The 15,394-nt window shown below is 62.8% G+C and overlaps 4 protein-coding genes across 4 annotated transcripts; 1 reads left to right on the top strand and 3 right to left on the bottom strand.

Moving 5' to 3' along the window:
- Nucleotides 1-4,909: 4,909 nt before the first annotated feature.
- COLE_04953 (uncharacterized protein) lies at nt 4,910-6,498 on the bottom strand (the record flags this gene model as incomplete). Its single annotated transcript, XM_018419799.2, has 4 exons — nt 4,910-5,325; nt 5,374-5,871; nt 5,999-6,242; nt 6,355-6,498. The coding sequence occupies 4 exons, from the start codon at nt 6,496-6,498 to the stop codon at nt 4,910-4,912; spliced, it is 1,302 nt and encodes a 433-aa protein (XP_018276065.1).
- Nucleotides 6,499-7,314: 816 nt separating this feature from the next.
- COLE_04952 (uncharacterized protein) lies at nt 7,315-9,571 on the bottom strand (the record flags this gene model as incomplete). Its single annotated transcript, XM_018419798.2, has 8 exons — nt 7,315-7,416; nt 7,465-7,701; nt 7,735-7,985; nt 8,037-8,312; nt 8,348-8,748; nt 8,786-8,834; nt 8,874-9,420; nt 9,452-9,571. 8 exons carry the CDS (start codon nt 9,569-9,571, stop codon nt 7,315-7,317), a joined length of 1,983 nt encoding a protein of 660 aa, XP_018276064.1.
- A 683-nt stretch (nt 9,572-10,254) lies between these two features.
- Nucleotides 10,255-11,499, top strand: COLE_04951 (uncharacterized protein; the record flags this gene model as incomplete). Its single annotated transcript, XM_018424260.2, has 3 exons — nt 10,255-10,404; nt 10,447-10,651; nt 10,712-11,499. The coding sequence occupies 3 exons, from the start codon at nt 10,255-10,257 to the stop codon at nt 11,497-11,499; spliced, it is 1,143 nt and encodes a 380-aa protein (XP_018276063.1).
- A 2,386-nt stretch (nt 11,500-13,885) lies between these two features.
- On the bottom strand, nt 13,886-14,925 carry COLE_04950 (uncharacterized protein; the record flags this gene model as incomplete). Its single annotated transcript, XM_018425569.1, has 3 exons — nt 13,886-14,415; nt 14,500-14,643; nt 14,745-14,925. The coding sequence occupies 3 exons, from the start codon at nt 14,923-14,925 to the stop codon at nt 13,886-13,888; spliced, it is 855 nt and encodes a 284-aa protein (XP_018276061.1).
- Nucleotides 14,926-15,394: the final 469 nt, after the last annotated feature.

Here is a 15,394-nt window from a genome sequence, read left to right as displayed (position 1 = left end):
CCCTCCACCCGGACACGGCGCAGGCGTCCTCGCCGGCCCCCTCAGAGCGGACCGTCACCCCCACACCCAGCGTGCAGAGCCCAAGTGCAAACGCAAGCGCGGGTGCAGGCACGAGCACGTTGTCTCATGCAGCATGGAGGATTCCGAGACCGGAGGACCAGCCGCCAACCGTGCACGTGGAGGAGGCGGGCGACGAGCCGGTCGGGACGACGTCGACATTGCGCCAGCGGCCCGTCGACCCGCGGCGCGGACAGCGCCAGTCTTTGCTGATGAACATGAGTCCACAGCAGGCCAAGCGCATATCCGTCGCTCTGCTCGAGATTGAGACGCACCTGAGGCGATCGACAGTGATGGACGGCGCGCGTTGGGAGGACCACGGCGACGAACATCACGACGATGAAGAGGAGATGCTGGATGGAGATCACGACGAGGACGAGCAGCAGCGGCGCCCATCCGTGTCTTCGGCCGGCGGCTCTTCCGTGTTTCCATTCACGGCTTCGCCTGCGTCAACGTCGCAACAGGCCTTTAGCTCGTCGCAGACCGACATCACACGAGAGGAGTCGACCTCTCCTCCGCGTCCCGCCGACTCGCCCCGCTTCAACGTCCCTGCCCGAGTCGGTACCCCGCCGTCTGTTCCCGAACCACATCCTTCCCTCTCGCATCTCTCCTCTCCTCCGCGCTCGCACGCGGGCGGAATCGCCTCGCCACCTTCGCAGCCCGCCTCGCAGTTTGCGTCTCCCACCTCCCCGTCATCAGTGCAGCAGCTCAGCCGGATACAGACAGGCAGCACGAACTACGGCCACGCGCACAACAGCTCGATCGCGTCGACTTCGTACAGCGAAGACGACTACGCGCGGCCCGCACTCGTGCCCACCCGCCCACAGCCGGCGCGGTACACGCCGTCACCGGCGTTCGGCGCTTCATCCACTTACGTTCCCGGGCAGCCCCGCCCCGTCGGCGGCATGCGACACGCTTCGCTCTCATCCAAAGCCTCTACGACATCGCCGCCCAACTCGCAGTCTCCGGGCGCCGTCGACTCGCTCGCCAAGCGCCTCAACTACCCCGCCGTCCCCGGGGCGCGTTCCCAGATGCCCAGCCTTTCCCGCTCAATGTCGGAACAGAACAATGCGCTCTCACAAAACACCTCGCGCTCCCACACCCCAACGCTCAACCCAGCATCGCCAGAACATGTGCCGGCGCCCGGCGCGCTGGCGTCCAGGCATCAGGCGAGCCAGAGCCTCGGCGAGACATATGGCGGCTCGTGGCGCAATGGCTCATCACCCGCCCTCCACTCGCCCCCGTCGCAGGTCACGATCAACGAGGAGCCAGCGACACACCGCTCCGCGGCGCAGACTCCTTCGCTCCAGTCGAGGGAACAGTCACCGATCATGTCTAAAAAGAACTCGCCGACGACTCACTCGCCCAGCGTCAACAGCCTCAACTCACGCCGCGCCGAGTCCATCGTGTCCGTCAGCTCGACATGGACAGGGCCGAATACGGAGGACAATGTGTGGGACCGTGTGTTGAACGGCGCACACACGCCTCAGGCAGAGCCGCCGTCGACGGTAGAAGAGGAGACTGCGGAGCTCGAGCTGCTCAAGTCAATGAGCGGCATGGGCAAGGAGGAGCTGTCGCTCATCCAGAACCGCCTTGTCGAGAAGGCTAAGAGCGAGCGCGACCGCCTGCGCGCGGAAGGAGAAACGACGCCTGTCACCACACCCATCACGACGCACCCCAATCTCCTCCCCTCCACACCTCCAAGCTACTTGGCTTACCTGCCTACCGACGGCACAACCGAAGAGCCGCAGTCACCACTCGCAGCTCTCGCCATGCTCCCAGGCCACATCCCAGGCATGCCCCCTCAGCCCGTTGACCCGTCTGAGCTGCCGCAAGGCCCTCCCCCGCCTCGCCCGGCCCACCCATCTGACACCACCCGCACGCACGCCTCCACACCATCCCTGCCGCCGTCGCAGAACCAGTCACCGACCAAAGCCGGGCACGGCCGCGGCGACTCGAAGGCGCGCGTGTGGCTTGACGACGACCCCGAGGCCAAAAGAGACATCGAGAAGCGGATAGCGAATGCGACCTCGAGCCTGTTCCGAGCGCCGTCGCGCACGGCTCACAAGCGCTCCCTCTCCAAGAGCGCGCGCAAGCAGATCTCCTCGCCGACCCTCGTGTCGTACTCATCCACCGTCCCGACTGTGCCCATCGCCAACGTTGAGGACAGCTCACACAAACGCAACGGCTCGGCCGATAACAAGCCAAAGCACAAGCTCAGCCTCCGGTGGAAGCGCAAGGGCAAGAAGAGCGCAGACGGCACCCCGCCCCCGCCGTCGTCGCTGCCGACCAAGTTCGCCACGCCGAGCACCGCGCAGGGCTCGGCAGCCGACACGCCCGCAAGTGAAGCCTCCGCTACGCAGACGCTCAACAGCCCCACGCCGGCGCCGAGAAAGCGGAGCGACGCCGACCTCAACGGCTTCCGCTTCCCCAACACGCCGTCGTCCACCAGCGTTAACAGGGCGGTCCAGGAGCCGAGCACTGAAAAGCAAAGTAACGAGGCGACACGGGCGCCTCCGTCCACTCAGGCTTCGCACACCCCGACGCGCTCGCTGCCGACCGTCGCCCAGGTCGTCGAGTTGTCGAAGAAGACGCACAGGCCCACGGGATCAGAGGACACGGTCGCGATCGCCAAGTTCTTCGAGGCGGGACGCGCGGTCGGCCTGAGCGAGGCCCAACTGCAAGACATGCTGCAGCAGAATGCGTCTCTTAACCGCTCTGGCACATCGACGAGCTCGCCGTCGCACGAGGCCACTGCGCCGACGTCGTCGCAGTCGCCGCAGCCGGGCTCCCCGCCCGCTGGCACCGTGCACCTCGGCAACGGCGTCAAGCTGCAGCCGCCGTCTTCGCTCGCCAGAATGCCCACGCCGGTGGTCGACAAGACAGACGCGGCGAGCGTGCACTCTGTGCGCGCGTCGAGCGACGTTGCTGAGCCCGAGCAGCCCGTGGTCGTGCGCCACACCGTCATCATGGCCGAGGACATGGACGCGCAGATGCTGCCGCAGTCGAACTTCCTCCAGCCCCAGCGTCCAGAGAAGTCGCCGACGCGCTCCAACTCGATTCGGCGGAAACCCGTACAGATGACCGACGAAGACCGCGACCTGCTGAACCGGTCTCCCAAGTCGTCCTACGCCCCGAGTGCCTCGTCATACACGGCCTCGCACACAAGCTACGTCCCGACGCACCAGCGTCACCTCTCGAACGCGAGCTATGCAAGCCAAAGCCAGGCGCGCCGGAGCTTTGCGCACCAGCGCCACCAGTCCGGCCAGAGCTTCACCTCCCAGGGCCAGAACTACGCGTCCGAGTCGCAGCCCCGCCAGAGCATGGACGCGGCGCACCAGCGCACGCTGTCGCAGCAGAGCGCGGGCTCGGACTGGGCCCTCCCGCCCCGCCACTTCGACGGCGCGTACGACGGCATGCCCGACTCGGCGGGGTCCGTGCGCTCGTCTGCCCAGGGCAGCATATACGACTATTACGGCGGCGACGGCTTGAGTCCTGACCGCGCGGCCTTCCCCTCGTACCGCAACTCGGGGGTAGGGAGCGTCGGCCGCGCCAGCGGCTACGGGTATGGGTATGCGCCGTCGCGTGACTCGGGCATGGAACGGCCGTCGATGACACAGGAGCGGCCAAGCATGTCGATGGAACGGCCGAGCATGGCGATGGAGCGCCCAAGCATGGGTGTCAACCGCTCGTCGCAAGCCGTGGAGATCACGTGAGTTGCGCATAGGACCCGCTGACAACAGGGAATACTCTGACGGCCGCGTCGTCTGGAACCTCGTGAACGCGTTGCGCGACGACGCGCCGCGCCCCTCGCTCGACGTGGACCCGTTGCGCCCATTCGCCCGCGGTGCCGCGATGCGCGATTCGATCGCAGAGAGCGTCACCGAGTCGCTTATAGAAGAGGACTTGCCGTGGCGCGTCGGCCCCACCCCCACCCCGGCATTTATGCGCCGCCCCGACACGCGCGTGTACTACACGTCGTCGGCGGACGTCGCGGACCTGATCGACCAGCTGTCGTCGGACCTCGCGGGCGCCGCGCGCGGCCGCATCGACATCCGGCCCACCTCGCCCGGCGGCACGCATTACGACGAGTACCCGAGCATCGCGGGGCGGCTTGACGCGCCGCTCGAGCCGTACGCGCATGCGCCTGTGCAGGGGCATGTGGAGGGGCACGCGCAAGGGTACGCGCAAGGGCCAGGACAAGGGCAGGAGCAAGAGCATGTGCGAGGGCACGCGCAGGGGCTGCACGAAGCCGAGCCCGGCCAGTTCTCGAACGCGCCGAGCCCGCTCAACGTCCCGCCGAAGCGCGACGCCTCGCTGCTCGGCCCCGACGCGCAGCAGGCGCAGGCGGCACACGCCGCGTTCCAGAGCGGCATGGGCGGGAGCTGGACCGGGTCAGACGCCAGCGCGCACGGCGAGAGCGTCCAAGACCGCTTGCAGGCGCTCATGGACCGGCTGCGGAGCGCGCCGGGCGGCGTGGGGCGCGCGGCCGCGCGCCAGTAGATGCGGGGCGTGTATGTTTGTACTAGCATGAATAGTGTGAGGGTATGTCGGGTTTGTGGGGTGGGCGAGGCGTATGTAGATGAGGCGCAAATGGGGCGCGAGAATGAGCGAGGGCGATGGGCGCTTGCGCATCGCCTCTACGCAGACTGCCCACGATTGTTTGACCCTGTGTACGTGGGCGCATCGTACGGCAGCGTCGAATTGTGATTCTTGATGTAACACAATTGTAGCATTCCGGACTCCACATCAGTGAGCTGCATCGCTGACCTCCAGATAGATCACTCGGCACACTTGCCCACTCCCTAGCGAAGCAATATCCTTAACATCCCTTCCATAATCTATTATACATTCACGCCTCGACAAACGCGCGGAACGCCTCAGTGTCCTGCTTCGCCTGCCACTTGAACTCGACGCCGGCGCCCATGAAGATGACGTCGCCGCGGGCCACAGGGATCGAGCCCGAGCCCTCCCACTTGACGAGCGCCTCGCCGTTCGTGATGATGGCGATGCTCGGCCCGTCGATGGGACGGTGCGTAGTCAGCTCGTCCTTGGCGAGGTGCACCCGCAGGACCGAGAACTCCTCGATCGGGGGGTCGTAGATGAGCGTCGCGGGGTCACGGTTGAACTCAGTCGGCTGCAGCTTCTGCTTCTCTGCTGGCCCAGCCTCGTACGTGAGCATGTCGACGAGCGTCGGCACGTCCCGCAGCTTGGGAGTGAGGCCCGCGCGCACGACATTGTCAGATGTCGCCATGCACTCGATAATGTCTGGGGTTAGGCGTGGGGATCACGGTTGAAAGGAGGGCGCGCACTCACCTCCGTGAATGTATGCATGCGGCACGTTGGCGCCCAGGAAGACAGCTTGCCCCGTCTCCAGATCGATCACGTTAAGCAGGAACACACACAGCGTCCCAACGTCGGCAGGGTACTGCTCGTTGAGGGTGAGGACGAGCTCGCGTAGGGGCTCCTCAGACTCTGCCACTTTGCCCGACTTGTAGCGGTTGACGAGCTTCTCAATAGCGCCCTCGTACTGCTCCTTCTTGGCGTGCATGACGGCGGAGAAGACAGTTCTGATCGCATCCTTCTGGGCGTCGTTGGGGTCCTCGAATGGCCCCTGCGCTGCCTTGGCGACAGCATCGCCCGATGTCGAGAGGTTGAGCGACTTGGCCAGCTTGTCAATGGCGTCCTGAGGCACGACATCTCTCAACTCTGGAACGTTGACCAGGTGCTGCAACAGCACTGGAGGTGGGACAAAGTTGAGGAAGGCGCGGAACGGCGAGAGCGCGATTGCCATCTCGGGCTTGTGGTTGGGGTCTGCTGTCAGCGGGAGTAAGGAATATGCCACCGGGCGCCGCACTCCGTCGTACGAGCAGGGCGCAACTTGACACAGCTTGGGGCGGCTGGCGCGCAGGAAGCTGACACCACTCCAGCTGTCACTCACCCTTGTAGATATCAGGCTTCTGTTTGTAGAGCTGGCTCGCGAGCTTCTTGTCTGGGTGCGCCTGAATGCTAAGAGCGGTGCCGATGGAAAGCACCTTGAAGAGGAACGGCAGGGCTCCCTCTCTTGTGTCTGGGAACTTCTGCGCGACATTGTTACCAATGAGCTCGGGGTGCGCTGCCAGGTGTTCGCTCAACAAACCGGTGCCAGTGCGAGAAGGATTCGACGGGTGCGTGCCCATCCAGAGCTAGAGTCAGCACTGTCACCAACTTGAGAAGGGGTATGTCACCGCAGTGTATGTCACCGAGGTGTTTGGATCGCTTCTCGCAACGGGTGCTGAGAAGAAGGAGAAAGCTTACCTCGGCGTATGGCTTGTCCTGTTGGATTTGGAAGTCTGGGACAGACTCGAGGGCGAACTGGGCGGCGAGCGACGAGGAGCCGCGCTTACCCCAGTCGTACGAGTTGATGCCCGGGGCGATTTTGAAGGCGGAGGGAGGAGACATGGTGTGGGTGGTTGATGGTAGATGGTGGATGGGAGTGTGGAGTGTGGAGAGAAGAGGAGAGCGATGGAGATGGCGATGGAGATGGAGATGTGAGATGGGGCGAGTTGAGAGCCCAAGTGAAGAGGAGCGGAGATGAGAGTAGATGAGAAGAGATGAGAGATGATGAGGACGTCAGAGGCTTCAACGTGTCGTCGCGTTCCAAATGCCCCTTCCTTCCTTGACTCTCAAATGACGCCCTTCCCTGGATCCTTGATTACCCGCGTTTACTCCCGTCTCGGCCCTTCCCCTGCCGCCGGTATCGGTCTCCATCCATCTCCAGACCCTGAAACCTAACTCTCCATTTTCCCAGAGCTACGGTCGTCTCCGACCAAAGCACAGAGTCTGACACGCCCGCTCGGACTGCAGCTTGTGGCGGCTTGTCGCCTCCGCTTCCCTGCCAGTCGCGCTGTTTCGCTGCCACTTGCGGTTGGTCGCGAGAGGCGTCGACAGACAGCGCCGGGATGATGATCGGAGGCGAGGTGGCTGGCGGCGGGAGCACGGCCCGGCTCAAGGGAGCGAAGATCGCTCAGGCCTCAGGGTGCTCGTACTCTCATCTTGACAACAATGCACATCTCAGCGATCTCAGCGCAGAGTTGCCATAATCCGTAGCAAGAGGATATTACCTCGACACTGGTCCACCTACGCGCTGGGAACAGGACAGTCGACGAATCTGGCCAGTGGACGAACGAGGGTATCATCCACGCGCAGGCATCGGCCCGTTTGCGAGATCAGGCCGAAAGAATGAGCCGACTCCGTATCTCAATCAACCTGGCAAAGCTACGACAGGATCACGTTCGGGTCGAACCAAAACTCCTGCCCCGGCACAAGGTTGGCTAACGGGTCTGCGCCGTTTTGAAGCATCCCCATGAAGAACGCGTCCTGATAGTTAGCATCCTTCATTTCCCCTTCCGCCCAAACACAACATACCAGGTCCAGCGATGCGCCAGCATTGGCAGGGTTCTCAGGCGGCGGCACCTCGCTCGGCGGCAGCGCGTGCTCCTCCTCTGACGAGAGGAGCACCAGCTGCAGCCGCTGCATAAAGCGGCCCACATAACCCATGACCGTCTCCCCATCGCCGAGCGTCGCACTGTCGCAGCACTTGGAGAGGCGGCTGACATAGCCCGTCACAACGCGGCGTTGGTAGTGCGGGAGGCGCGAGAAGAGCTGATGTCAGCTCCGCATACCTTTCGGACTCACGTTGTACACCATTACGCCAAAGCTGGATATGTGAGTCGCGCTCGTATCTTGCAGATATCGCAGGGTATTCCGCATTCCCAGCGCCTCAGTTTGCAGCGTAAACAACTCTGCCAGGTGGAGCCAGTCGATGAGCATCGCATCGCGCTCGTACGGCGCACAGAGGTCCAACATGTGCCATTTGATCTTGAGCAGGTGATTCAGGTCGAACCATTTGAGGTAGACCTGCTCGAACTCGGTGATCTTGCCGGTGGCTAGGGTTGGCTAGGGCTCATGTGGACCAGGTCAAGCAATAGAGAACTCACCAGGATCCGGGGGGAACCATCGTTTCATATGCTGTTCAATCTGGGCATACAGCTCTGTGAGAATCGCCCACGCCAAGTCTTGCGACATCGTGGCGAGGTTGCGGCGATACTTGACCCACATCCTATAGGTTGAAGCGGAGGAAAAGGAGCACGCGTGACGCATGTCGCCGCACCCAAGGCATGCCGTCTCCTCGGCCCAGGGGAAAGCATCGGGGATCTCCTCAAGCTTGACCGTCGGCGGGAGCGAGTATACATCCGAGTAAAGCCTGTCAAATGCTGGTATGAGCTGGCGCGGGCAATGAACAACCCACAAGAAAGAGTATACCATGTCCGCTCTTGGTTGGCAACCTTGCGGGCCTCGAGCTCTGTCAGTGGCAGCGGCCCATTCCGCGGGATGTGCATGCCAAGTTGGTATCCCAAACGGATGCCAATCCCAAGTTTGACCCAGCTGCTGGCGTCGGTGGGATCTTTCCAGTACACAAGGAGGATGAGGCTCTGGATGAGACCAATGTCGCACTGACCTACGCCGACGGCGCGATCAATCACGGAGTTGGCGTGAGATAACAAGGCGCGGTAGAGGTGTTTGCGGAAGAACTTGGCCGAGATCGCCAGAAGGGAGGAAAGGAGAACAGGGCTCACGGAGCGTAAATACTGCAACGTGTAGAGGTAGGGGTCGAGGGTCGCCGTCATGGGGTTCAGATGTTGCATGTATCTGTTGTCAGTTTGTGCACATGCGTGCGAAAGCTCACAAAGTGAGGAGCGTCTCGGCCTCGTGTATGGTCACCAGGCCGAGGGTTACTTCTGTCAGCTCCCAGCATCTCGGACAGTTGGACCTACTAGGATTCTCGCCGTCGTCCACTTCCTGCGGCTGAAGTTCTGGTGGCGCGTCGCTTCCGTTTACATCTCGCGGTAGCTGTGGGTCGAGATACTCTCGAATGTCGGTGCGCTTGGACGCGCACGCGGCGACTGACGAAGACGACTCGGAGGGCGTGGAGAAGCGAACGCTCGACTCTGACATGACGTCGCGGTGGTGATGGGCAGGGCGATGCGCATGGCGTTGAAGGTGAGGTGGGCGGTCGTGAGGTTTGGGATGGGAACGGGAGCGAGGGAGGACAGAGGGATGTGGCAGCTGAGGAGGCGCGGGAGGAAGGTGGACAGCTTGCGGCTCGCGACGCGGCGGATTGCGATGCTCTGGCTGCGGTGGAGGGGGATGCGAGTCTCCACGGGGTGCAATGACCGGCTTCGGCGCCGGCGAGGGACGGACGGGCGAGGCTGCGGCAGAGTCTGTTCGCCGGCGTCGCTTGCGTTCGTAAACACACTCAAGGTTGAGCCTCTGACAGCGTTGGCAGGGTGAAACTTGGTCTTCGTTTCCCAGGCATCGCGTCTGCGTCAACACGTCCGCTGATAGGACTCACTTTGATTTTCCGGCACCCCATGCACGCGAGAAGGTGGCGCTGATGCCTCTTGCGGTGTGGCGGAAGCTCGCTGCCCGAGTACGAGTCAGCGTCGCCGTTGCTCGTGCCCGCGGCGTCCATTGTGGTTAGTGTAAATAGAAGAGGAAGATTCGGCGGGTTCCGCTTTCCTGACACGTCATTTGCGGATCACCCCCAGCCCGCCAACATCTGAGCGATAGCGCCGAGGAGGGAAGCGATGGCTACCGCCTACGTGCGAGCAGCTTGTGGGACCTGGCGATGCCAGAGGGAGTTGATAAGCCACCAAGACCGGTTGGTCAGCGCAAAGGCCGACATGTTGAGCGCTGCCGGAATGACGATCGGATGTCTGTGCACATGGGGTGAGGAAGACATGCCGCAGAGCGGTGTCAGCTACATCCTCATCACTTCCGTGGACCTCGGTCTGCAGCTTGTTGCCTGGCGCCCGGTCCTATCTTCGACATGCAGCGTACAGATCCGGATATGGAGCGGAACACGGCAAGCTCTCCGAGATTGCAGACGTTATCGGCGCTGCCGAACCTCGGCGTCGGTCTTGCACAAGACCGGTACGTCGATCCTCCGAAGGAAGTTTGAGGACCACGAAAACACGTGGAACTCACGTATTTTCCACGTGTTAATTCCCGAATTTCCGCGCCGTGGCGGAGCCTGCTGCGTTTTTGCTGTTCATTGTCCGCCGCCGTCAACGCCTCGACCGCTGCCGCCGTCAGCATCAACATCCACCTCCCCTTCACCTCCCCCCCACCACAAAAGACGCCAATATGACGTCCATGGCTGCCGCGATTGCGGCCTCGCTTCCGGCGCAGGTTGCGCCGACACCCGCCCCCGCCCCCGCCCCGGCCAAGGTTCCCGCGCGCATGGAGGGCTTCCTTGACGTTGAGGCTGCGCGCGAGGTCGAGAGCGTCAAGCTCAACTCGCTTGTGCGTCGCCGCTGGTCCCGGAGAATGCGAACTAACGCCTAGGCCTTCCTCAAGATCTCGAAGCACTCGACGGACACGCTGCCGCAGCCCCCTGCGCACTCGTTCCAGCAGGACAGGCAGGCGCCTCCTCACACCAATCTCTCGTCGCACCCCGACGCGATGGGCATCCTGCTTGGTCTTGATCTTGACGGTGTCATGGAGGTTGAGGACTGCTTCGCGCTCCCCGGCGGCGAGACCAGCCTCGGTGGTGAGTGTCGCATTGGGTGGCAAGAATCGAGGAGCTCAGAACTCGGAGTGCTCACACCAGCTGCCTCTTACTCCACTCGTCTGCTCAACCACCTCCGCGAGGTGCAGACTCCCGACTCGCCTGTCGGTGTTTACCTGTCGACGCACAACGGCGGCTTCATCACGCGTGGTGCCGTTGACCTTCTCGTGGCCGTGGAAAAGGCCGCCGGGCGCGGCAAGGCCATCCTTGTCATCCACGACGCGTCCAAGGCTGCCACGTCCGGTGACCTCAGCGTCAAGGCGTACAAGCTGAGCGAGGGCGCCCGCGCTGCTGCCAAGGACGGCAAGTGGGACGCAAGTGCGCTCCAGGAGAACAAGATCACCGCCTCCACCATGCTCACCTTCCTCCCCGTGACGATCACGAGCTCGTCGCTCGTGTCCGCGTTCCTCGCGACCCTCACAACCCCCGCGACCGAGACCCGCCCGACTCTCGCTGCCCCCGCCGTTCCCCTCCCGCCCACGTTCGCCCCCCTCGTCAACCCCCTGCCAACCACCCTCCCCGGCAACTTGAGCAACACGCTCGACGGTCTCCAGCTCTACTCGCACGAGGCCAACAACCTCGCGTTCATGAACCGCCAGCTGCAGCGTGAGAAGGCCAAGCACGAGAGCATGGTCAAAGACCGCGAGGAGGAGAACGCGCGCCGCCGCAAGGCCGGCCAGGCCGAGCTCCCAATCATCTCGTCTGAGTTCCGCTCCGCCACCAAGGAGCACTCGCGGTTGGAGATGCTGTGCCTCCAGGGCCAGGTCGACGGGCTCGCCAAGAGCATGGGCGCCGAGGCTGGCAAGGGCCTGGTGAGGTGTTACCTGTAGACTGCATGTAGATGCATAGTGGCTGTTGTTTCGTACCGCCGGAGAGCAGCGTGGATGGATCAGATGGCCATATGGCAGATGGCCTGATGGCAGATGGACAGGGACTGCATTGTTCGCGTGGTGCCCGGATGGCCGCCACTTGGTATAGCCGGTGGAGGTGGTCAGTTGGCAGTCACCTATACCCGAACGTGTCGCTGTTCTTTCCCCCCATCTCTCTCTCTCTTCTCTTCCCTTCATCCACTTTCCATCCTCGACATGGCGCCGTTCTGTAAGCTAGACCGTCTCCGCTTTCCTAACAGCAGTACAATGGGTCGGCCCCGTTATCGTCGCGGCGCACCTCCAGCTGATCAGGTACCTGGTGCGCACGCACTACAACGCCCTTCCCCTCGCAGCCCATAAACTCGAGGTTTACGCCTCTTTGGCTGCTGTGAGCGTGCTCTCGTCCGCGGCGTTCTCGTTCATTCCGCCCGCCAAGCGGCCCAAGGAGTCAATCCACCTCTTCTTTGCGGCCTACGCTGCCGCCTTCCCCGCGCTCGCGCGCAGTGGACGCTGGATCGCCGAGTTGGCTGGCGAACTGGGGCCTGAGTGGGGCGCCGTAGTTACCCAGGTGGTGCTGTGTGCACCTGTTGTTGCTTTGCTTTTCCCCGTGAGTCCACTGATCTGATGTCAATGGAGTTTGGTCGGCTGACAACAGTTCTGCACACCGCCTGTGACACGCCAGGGCGCCGCGCGGCCTTTCGTGGCGCTCTGCGCCGCTGCTATTCCCGTCAGCCTGCTCGCATGGGTTAGCGACATCATGGAGAACAACCTTTTCTTCGCTGGTGCGCTCGCTGACGAGCCGGAGCTTGGCGTAAGTTCTGGACGGTAGCTCGGCTAACGACAGATGCTCGGCATTTGCATGATGGTCAACGCTCTTTCCGTCATTTACCTCTGGATCCCCGAGCCGGACGCGCAGCCGGCCGGTGTGGTCGACTCGGGATTGAAGGGCCTGGACAAGACTGACAAGGACGAGAAGACGAAGGCGACTACGAAGCAGGACAAGAAGGCCGAGAAGGCCGAGAAGAAGGCCAAGAAGGCTCTTCAGGAGGCGAAGGACGCGCAGCCACCCACCGACCGGCCTGTGGCGCATGCGTACCCCACCCGCCGTCGTCCCTCTCCCCTCGCTCTTGGTCTTCGCGCTCTGCCCCTCTTGACGGCGTTCGCTGGCTTTGCGATGTACAAGCAGGCTCCATTTGCCGAGGACGGTGTGCGTATCCACAAGTCTGTGGCGAGCGTCACCGGCCGCATTGTCGTTGGTGACAACGTGGGACAGGGCTACCGCTTCCTTCGTAACGACAAGACACTCATCGGTGGCGTTTGGATTCGCGACAACAGCGACCCCACTGGCCTTAGCGCTGAGCTCGGTGACAGTGTCTTCGCTGCCATGCCGCTGCAGGAGATTGGCCTGTTGGCACGCACGCCGAAGAAGGACGACAAGGTCTTGGTTCTCGGCCTTGGCGCCGGAATCGGGGCTAGCTACTACAACAAGCGTGGGCTCGACGTTACTGTCGTCGAGGTGGACCCTGCTGTCGCGGACGCCGCCAAGGACTACTTTGGCCTCCCGGACGTCAACATTGAGGTTGAGGACGGCGCGCTCTGGGTGCACCACAAGGCGAACGAGAGCACGCGGTACGCGTACATCGTGCACGACGTATTCAGCGCGGGCGGCATGCCGGCGCACCTGTTCACGAAGGAGTTCTGGTCAGAAGCCCGCAGCCTGCTGACGGATGACGGTGTCATCGTCATGAACATTGCTGGGCCGGTACACGGCCCGCTGACGCGTCGGATTGTCGCGACGCTCGTCAGCGAGATCCCGCAGTGCCGCGCGTTCTCGGACGCGTTCAAGCAGTCGGCGAAGGACAGCAAGGTCAAGAACTTTGTGAGTTTCGCCAAAGAAGAAGCTGACGCCAGGTGTTTGTCTGCTCGCCTGCCGGTGTGCCCCAGTTCCGCAAGGCGACCAAAGCGGACACGCTGGGCTCGGCCAGCCGCGCAGACGTGTACGGCGCATTCGAGAAGAACGAGGTGCCCCTCGCCGAGTTCCTCAAGACGGAGAACGAGGCCGAGCTCGAGGAGAATGTGATCCTGCGCCGCGGCGAGAAGCGCGAGGGCAAGTGGGACATCGAGCTTGCGAATGATGTGTGGGAGAGCGTGCGCAGCCGTGAGTCGAGTTGTTGATATGACGGACTGACGCCAGTCATGCCACCCGCTCTTTGGGTCGCGTACTAATTGATGTCGGAGAACGGGGAGGAAAGAAGTGGAGTCGCGGAGTCGTGGAGTCGTGGAGAGCTGTTGTCGCAGATGCCATCTACCCCATAGTCCATTGCCAATGCACATAAAATACATCTCGTTACTCCGAGTCGCTCCCGCTCGCGTCTGAGCCCTGCGCGCCGAACCCGATCCCGCCCGCGGCATTGATCTCAGCAATAGCAGTCGCGACGGCACCCTTTCCGCGCCCGCGCTTCCTCTTCTTCTTCCTCCGCCCCTCGTCGTCTCCCGCCTCTTCCTTCTCCCTCTCCTCCTCCTCCTCCTTCTCCTCTGCTTTCCGCTTCTTCCCCACCTCGGGCTCCTTCACCTTTTTCTTCTTTACACTAAGCGGATTAGGTCCCTTGACTTTACGCCGCCGCCCCTCCTCCGGTGCGGCGCCGGCACCGAGGACATTCGCGCCGTCCACCACGCCGTCGAGGAGCTTGGCGCCCGCGCTCCGCTTCTCCTCCTCGGCGGCATTCTTCGCGCGCACCGTCGCCGTCGACGGCGGAGAGAGGACGAGCACCCCACGCGCGTTGTAGTGCATCACGGGCAGGCCGGGGGTGGTGCTGAGTTTCGCGATCAGCGGCTGGCTCTGCACTGCCAACACGTAGCGGTGCTTGTTCGTGTCGCCTGGGGGTCAGTGTGCGTCACATTAGCCGAAGCGGCCTATAGCCCGCCCACATCCGGCCTTGCCTCGCCTAGCCGAGTACTCACCAACCATGTCCTTCAAACAGTCCCCTGGTGCAACCGCTTCACGGTGGTTACACTTGCGGCGCTCGGCGCGCTTCGCCATGTCGACGACGTGCTGAAACTCTCTGCCTTTGCGATACAGCGCCTCGATGCAGCACTGCGTGATCACTGGTGTGAGCGGTGGTCGGGGCACAGAGGCCGAAGAAGTTCATGCTATACCTCCCCGCCCAGCCTTGCCTCTCTCCCTCACTCCACGTCTGCCCACTCACTCGGCTTCACCTCGCCCTGCACCGTCGTCCCGAGCATCTTCCACCAGTCGACGTCCTTCTGCTTGGCGGCCTCGAGGAGGAAGTCGTCGCCGAGCAAGACCTGGTACGGGGTGCGGAACCCGAATGTGCCGACATACAGCGCCATAACGCGCTTGTACGCCTTTGCGCGCTTTTGCCGCATGGTGTTGTTGGTGGGGGTGGTGTGTAGTGTGGTGTGGTGTGGTGAGGATGGTGATGATGCCGAGATGAGATGAGTGCAGGTAGTGGCCAACTTTTGCGGCACGTGACGAGATTAAGCGAGGTTCTTCCGGCCACTGAACAGTGGAGGGCGTGAGAACGAGATGGTTCTGGGGCGTGGACGAAGCCGAGTGAGATCTCAAGAGTAGTGCGTGGGCCGTGGGATACAGAGAGTAGTCGCGCTATGCGCGCCCAAGCATCGTAGCGCGTTCGACACGCCCTTGCCGCGCTACTCTACAGCACACAATCTACGGACGGCCCAGGCGGCCAACGGCCAGCGAGACACGTTAAACGTGTCTCGAAGGGCGGGATCTCGCCGCCCGGAATCAGCCACGAAGCCACTCAGCTGGTGGCCAAGTACAGTATTCCACAGGAGATCTGGGCTATGTAGCCTCTGTTACGATGTGACTGAG

Source organism: Cutaneotrichosporon oleaginosum (genome assembly GCF_008065305.1).
Source record: "Cutaneotrichosporon oleaginosum strain ATCC 20508 chromosome Unknown ATCC20508_contig04, whole genome shotgun sequence".
In the NCBI taxonomy this organism is placed as follows: Eukaryota; Fungi; Basidiomycota; class Tremellomycetes; order Trichosporonales; family Trichosporonaceae; genus Cutaneotrichosporon; species Cutaneotrichosporon oleaginosum.
Note: the sequence above shows the minus strand (reverse complement) of the source record. Positions and strands in the feature narration are given on the sequence as shown.